Source organism: Chinchilla lanigera, unplaced genomic scaffold (assembly GCF_000276665.1).
Source record: "Chinchilla lanigera isolate Chin_1 unplaced genomic scaffold, ChiLan1.0 scaffold00167, whole genome shotgun sequence".
NCBI lineage: Eukaryota > Metazoa > Chordata > Mammalia > Rodentia > Chinchillidae > Chinchilla > Chinchilla lanigera.
Genome location: NW_004955568.1, coordinates 1,188,834 through 1,195,457, shown reverse-complemented (window position 1 = coordinate 1,195,457; position 6,624 = coordinate 1,188,834). Strand labels below are relative to the sequence as shown.

Genomic DNA, 6,624 nt, shown 5'->3' with positions numbered 1-6,624 from the left:
TTTTTAGTTTTCAGATTTACCTAATGGGGGGGAGAGAGAGAGTGCTAGACAATAGAGAGAGAGAGTGAGCCAGTGAGCTAGAAGACTAGAGAATAGAGAGAGTAAGCTAGTAGCCTTTTACCTCTTATCTCTGCTTATGTTTGAAGAGAAATACTTACTTTTAGCTTTTGCCATTTAGTTGCAATAACAACATTTTTGGGGGGGGGCAGATCACAGGCAGATGTCATCCTAAAGCACTATCATTAGTATAAAAGAAGGACAAAACATTTGGTAATTCCCCCACACCCAGCCTAAACACTGACTACATTAAATCTAGAACACCAAGTTAGCTTTTTTCCTGAGAAAAGGAAAATAAGTGACTTTATATGGCATCATACAACAGAAACACTAACTCAGTCAAACTATCAGATGAAACTGTTGGCATACAGTCTTAAAATTTACCCTATTAAAAGTTCCCTTGTCAGAAAATATATTTAATACAAAGTATTTTTCCCTTCTTACGGTTCACTACTTTATATATTACGTGAAAAATCCTTTAAAACACCTACTACATTTTTTTAAAAAGCAGAAATTTCAGCAGCTTTTATTGACTGTCTTTTAAAAGCTGCTGTTTTACAGAGCACAACAGACCAGCTCATTGGTCAAGCATTCTACATCATTAGTTTGAACTTTTACTGAAACAGCTACAGCATCAAAAGAGTTAAGCAAAGTGAAATTATAGAAAATTATAATATACTTCATACCGCATCGAAAGGAAAATGGAAAGCTAAGAAAAGACATCGAAGGCAACACTGAATTATAGCAATACTTGCACAGCAAGCACAGAGCACCATGGCTGAAGTTGGACAATTTCAACTTCAAAAAGCCTATTTCACACAGCTGAAAAAATTGAAGTTTTCTTCTCATTTGTTTTGCATTATAACACTTGATTAAAAAATCAGTTTTTTTTTTTTTGCTTTGTACCAAAATAAACCTGATGAGAGGAACAGCAACTTGAGGATTTAAGGGTTTATGCACCCTTTAGAACTTACAGAACATTTAGAACATTGTTTTAGTTGATTTCATTACAATGTTTTCAAGAACCTGTGCAAAACTTTCAATAATTTCCTAAAACACCATTGAACAAAAACATCTGTGATTGCTCAGCTTTCACACTCTTCATGTAAGAACACTCTTCTGTACATCTCAGTTTCTTACTGGGCTGAAAGGTATATGGAGAATGGTCATTACGTGTCTCTACAGGCACCTGCTGCTGAGTAGTCTCCTCCTCAACAGGAAAGCTGTCGTCTGCATGTGTGTACTGTGGCAAGCAGGTGCCTTGCACAGCTGATGTGGCAGGCATGTACATTCTATGCTGCCGAGTATAAGATGACTCATCTGATGGGCCGGAGGGCTGATCATAGACACAGGCTAAAGTGACATGCTGTGCCCCATTAAGGCAGTTAGTGTGGCACCAGTGTGCTACAGGACATATGGTTGAGGTTGCATCCAGGAAGGACTTTGCACCTGGTAGGCAGATACAGGAGACGCAATATAGGGCGTAAAAGAAACTTAAGTGATCATTCAATTTGTAGCAATATTGTATGGTGAAAGACAAAATCCATTTTTTATAGCACCTGTTGTTTTGTGTTTTGGCTTATATCTACATGTCCTGCCAAAGACTCAAGTACTCGTAGGTGGGGCTTTTTGGAGGTGGCTGGATCATGGGTGTGTGATACTGCAATCAAGAGTGTGTGGTACTGAATTAGTCCACTAATTGGTTTAGCATAGCACAGTGTGGCTGAATGGATTTACTGAAAACAGAAGCCCCACTCTGGGTGTGGGTGGCAACAACCAATAGGCTTGTAGCCTGGATGGAATACAAAGGGACAAGGAGGTTTGCTGCTTCCCGCCTGAACTGCATGCCTTTCCACGAACTGTTTCTCCTCTGCCGTGCCTCCCTACCATGCTGCCTTGCCTTGAAGCCTGCCATGCACTAAAACCTCTACAAACTGTGAGCTAAAATAAACCTTTCCTCCTCCTTAACTTGTGGGTGTTGGGTATTTTGCCCCAGTAACAAGAAAGTAACTAAGACATTGGGTCATAAGTGAGTGTCATATCAGCTTCTGCTTCTCTATGCCATGGTCTTCCATTAGGGATATACTTGTCTGTCTTTTCTTCTATCTTCTGTCTGTAAGCTTGCACATCAAGGGTTCTATGGAAGCAGAAACTCCTGGTGGTGTCTTAATGAATTTCCCATTAAAATGACCAATTACCACTTCACATTTTTCTGTTGATTCTATCATGGCAAAGCCAACCCCATGACTTGTACCACTGGAATCATGTGGTATTCTTGAAAAATCAACTTGCTCAAAGGATTTGAGCATATTTTCAAGTTCTTGCTCATCCAGGAACAGTGAGAAATTAGAAATACACAAGTTGGTAGGATCTTGTTCCTCCTGCTTTGTCATCTGACCTTGAACCCCACTGGCCTTCAAGGATGACACAGCTTTCTGAGCCACCACAGAACTGTTGATATTGACAAAACCATAACCTTTACTTTGTATATTGTCTTGCCCAGTATTACCTTTGTGAAGACTATTTTCCCATGTGATTGATGGAGTATCACCAGGTTCTCAGCAGTAGTGTTAGTGGACAGGCCTCTGAAGTCCGGGTTCATTTTCGGAGTCGATCCCACCCTGAGTGGCTACTGTTTCTACTGTTGTTATTACTGCTGCTGGTGCTAGAATGGGAGGAGCCATGTGGTACAATGGGGCTAGAGAAATTTCAGAAGTTTCAGCCCATGACCAGCAGGCTCAAATGCAGAAATGGCATGATGGAAGGGCCTGCCATGGAGGACAGCAGCTTATGTCATGGCAGTCAGGCCCAAAAGCTGAAGATGAATTCTTTAAAAAAAGAATTTAAGGGCTGGAATGTAACTCAGAGTGAGAGTACTTGCCTAGCATATGTGAAGCCCTGGGTTCAATCCCTAGTAGCACACACAAACATTGTATACCTATACAATTTTAATTGAAATAATTACATATTTTATGGGGTACAGTGAAATATTTATACAAATGTATACAATGTATAATGATCAGATCAAGGTAATTAGTTTATCCATTATCTTAGACATTTATCACCTCTTTGTTTGGGGAACATTCTCTCTTTTCTAAGAGCTATTTTAAAGTATTCAAGTAATTATTGTCATAGATACTCTAACATGCTAGAGAACATTAGAAGTTATTCTTGCCATCCAGCTGCACTCCTGTGCCCACTAACTGTCCTCTCTCCACCCGCCTCTCTCCTTCTCTTCCTCCTTGGTCTCTGCTATTATTCTACCCGCTGCTTCTACAGTTTTCTTAGCTTCCACATTTAAGTGAGAACATGCAGTATTCGTCTTTCTGTGCCTGATCTAGACAAAAAAAAAACTTTAGAAACTTTTATTAGTTCATGTTTACTGTGCATAATGCTTACATTCATTGTGGGAAGCTAATACATGCACATAGCATATCTTAATTCTTTTTACTTGTTTGTCCTCTTGTTCCTCCTTCCCACCATCCCTTGGTCTCCTGATTTATTTCACCTAACATAATGAACTCCAGGTTCACTCATATTATTGTAAACCATAGGATTTCATTTTCTTTTATGGCTGAATTATATTCTATTGTATGTGCCATCTTTTCTTTATTCATTCATACAACAATGGATACCTACATTGATTCCATATTTTGACTATTGTGACAGAGCTATAATAACCATGGGTGTGCAGATAACCCTTTGACATACTGATTTCCTTCTCTTTGCATACCAGCCAGTAATGGAATTCTGTATCATATGGTAGTTCTATTTTTATTTCTAGTTTTTCTGTTTTCTATAAGTGCTGTACTAACTGATATTTCTATCAGCAATATGTGAGATGTTCCTTATTTCTACATACAGTACTAACCAGCACAAAAATGAATTCTTAATGCTTCTAGCCTCACTTTGTCTTTTTTCCCTATAAGTCAGCTCCATTCTTCCATATGCTCAGGTCAAATCCCTGAAGTCATCCTTTACCCTTCTATTTCTCCTACATACCATCTTGATAAATCCTTTCAGATCTACCCATTCAGTGTATCTACTCCCCACTCCATTTCCATCATTCTGGTTCCAAATCTATCATCTCTTGCCCAGGCTATTGTTAATAGTCTGCTAATTAGACTTTCTTCTACCTTGCCTCCTTCTACAGACTCTTCTCATATAGCATCCAGAGTAAAAGTTTTATATGTGTTACTTCATCTGCTGACCTGGACTCTCTCAGCTGCCTTTTTTAGCTGTACTTTAGATGCCAGACTAATGAATATCAACAGTCTACTTAGCTTATCATTTATACATAGCTCCAGTATGTACTTTAAGTAAAAAAATAATAAACATCCTTTTGTTTAGGTGACAAGTGGTTGATACTGTTATGTTAGAAGACAACTATAGCAGATTAGAATGTGGAGGGGAGGAAATAAGTCAAACATGAAGTCTAGATTGCAAAAATACCCACAAGTCGTTATAGAGGGCGGAGGGCCTTCTAGAGAAGCCACCAAAGGTTTTGAGAAAAGACCCAGGTAGGCAAACTACTGTACGAAATCAACAGCTCCATTATGTGACACTTTCATTTTTGTCTTAGCATTGATCACTTGTCTGGCTGTTCTTTTTTGTGGTTTTTTTTTTTTTTTGGGCTGGGTTCTTTTGTCGTTTTTGTTTTTGTTTTTTGGTCTCTAAACCGGAACTGCGACCCTGTGCTTAGAAAGTGAAGGTTAAAAGACCATGACTACAGTTAAAGAAGGCCCATCTAATGGCTGTGGTTTTTTTTTTTTTTTTTTCCTTTTAAAATATAAGCTCCATGAGATTAAGAACCTCTATCTCCAGCTCTATCATTAATGTTTGGCATATAGCAATATTACCGAGAAAAAACCCAAATAACACTCAAACTTCACTTGTTTGACTTTTTTTTTTTAAAGATCACTAATTTTGGAAGGCACACAGCTAGGCAACACACTATTAGTCTCGCATTACCTTTGCTGTAGATGCCACCTCTGACCAAAGCCACCTAATGTGTTAAAAATTGTTCTCCAGCTAATTTAATCTTCCCCTGCCTGCCAGGGGGAAAAGTAGCCTTTCATTATCTTTTGTTCTCTAGGAAAAGAGTCTTTTGTATCCTAATAAGTATAGAATTAACTATTTCTGGGAAAATAAACCAAAGAGACATTAGCCACAAAAGTTTCTATTTAGCAACTTTTCTTTCGATGCACAACATCCAAAACAACTAATTGGTAACCTCAGGATCACAGCAGCTGGAACTTCAGAAATGCAGACCACCAACTTGGAACTACTCTGCCCACAGCACCTGCAGCCCCTATGCAAGGGGGTCTTTGTCGGATAGCCTCGTCCTTCTTGGTTTGCTAGCCTTACAAATAAATCTTTTTCCTTGCCCTAACAACTGGTCGTCTTGAGTGGTAAGCAATGAGCTTGGGCTGATGGTTACAACAGATGACTCAGTATTTATGGAATGACGACACAAAATTCGCCTCATAAAACAGTGCTCTGATTTTTTTATGAATAAACCAATCTGAAGTCATGTATTTTGTAGTTCACAACAAATTTATTTTATAGGGAGGTAAGGATGGGGGGATGGAGGTGGGAGTGCATCTTTGAAATGAATTTACCAAAGAGGAAAGCACCAGATATCACCTAATGGAGATAGCATTCTGATGATATTACCCAGAGAATAGTATAGTTCCTGTTCCAGTTTTCCCCACAATCAACCCCACTCTCAGGGATGGTGAACAGAATCTACTAATAGGGTTATTGTGAATGTTAACAACATCATAAATTCACTTAAAGCTGATAATGAATCATGGTGACTTAGTACATTGTTTTAATCAATTCCCATAATTCGCTTGAGATGAGCACTGCAGCGTGAACTCAGGTGGTTTTCACTTATTGCCATTGTGGGGTTCCCAACTTTGGCCTTTAGCTGGTAAGGAGTAGATACGGGGAGTTCAGGGTATAAATCTAATGGATCATTAGTGTAAAAAGAACTGAGCACACTATCCTTTCAGTCTTACTGATTGCGGGAGGGTAGGGAAGGTTTCATAATTCTATACGCCCCAGAGCAGCGCAGTCAGTGTTGGATAAATAACAAAAGAGCGGGTCGTCCAAGCTGAAACCCTAACGAGCACTTCCTTGTGAGCGCGCGCGAACACTGTCAAACGCACACCCGAGGGAACTCAGCCGCGCCCCCGCGTGGGGTACCACCGGAACTGCGGGCTTCTCGCAGGGTGACTCCGGGCGCCAGCTGGGGCCTCAGACCCGCACACGCGCGCCCCCTGGCGGCGACTAGGCGCCGGACCCTCCCCCGCGGCGCGCCGGGAAGTGGACGGAAAGCGCGGGGCCGCGGGGCGGAGCCTTTCGCAGCCCGATGGAGGGCGAGGTGCCCGGCTTCTTGCGGGCCCTCCAGGCTCAGGGCAGACCCGAGGTGCGGTCGCGGGTGCAGGAGCAGGACTTACGGCAGTGGGGCCTGACGGGTGAGTGGCTCGAGAGCACAGGGTAGCGCGGGCCGGGCCGCCCCGGGGGCCGCTCCGAGCGCGGACCGGGCCGCAGGGCGCTGCG

At 41.4% G+C, this 6,624-nt stretch overlaps 1 protein-coding gene and 1 pseudogene across 2 annotated transcripts in view; one reads left to right on the top strand and one right to left on the bottom strand.

Annotated features, from left to right (window-relative positions):
* Positions 1-1,096: 1,096 nt before the first annotated feature.
* LOC106147497 lies at positions 1,097-3,707 on the bottom strand (annotated as a pseudogene).
* A 2,574-nt stretch (positions 3,708-6,281) lies between these two features.
* Positions 6,282-6,624, top strand: part of Chd1l (chromodomain helicase DNA binding protein 1-like) — a 56,583-nt gene continuing 56,240 nt past the window's right edge. The window contains exon 1 of one of the 2 annotated variants that reach the window (XM_005413466.2): positions 6,282-6,539. In XM_005413466.2, the coding sequence (XP_005413523.1) occupies positions 6,434-6,539 (106 nt within the window). In that variant the 5' untranslated portion in view covers positions 6,282-6,433. The remainder of the gene's footprint in view (positions 6,540-6,624) is intronic. The other variant, XM_005413468.2, reaches the window with a different exon arrangement.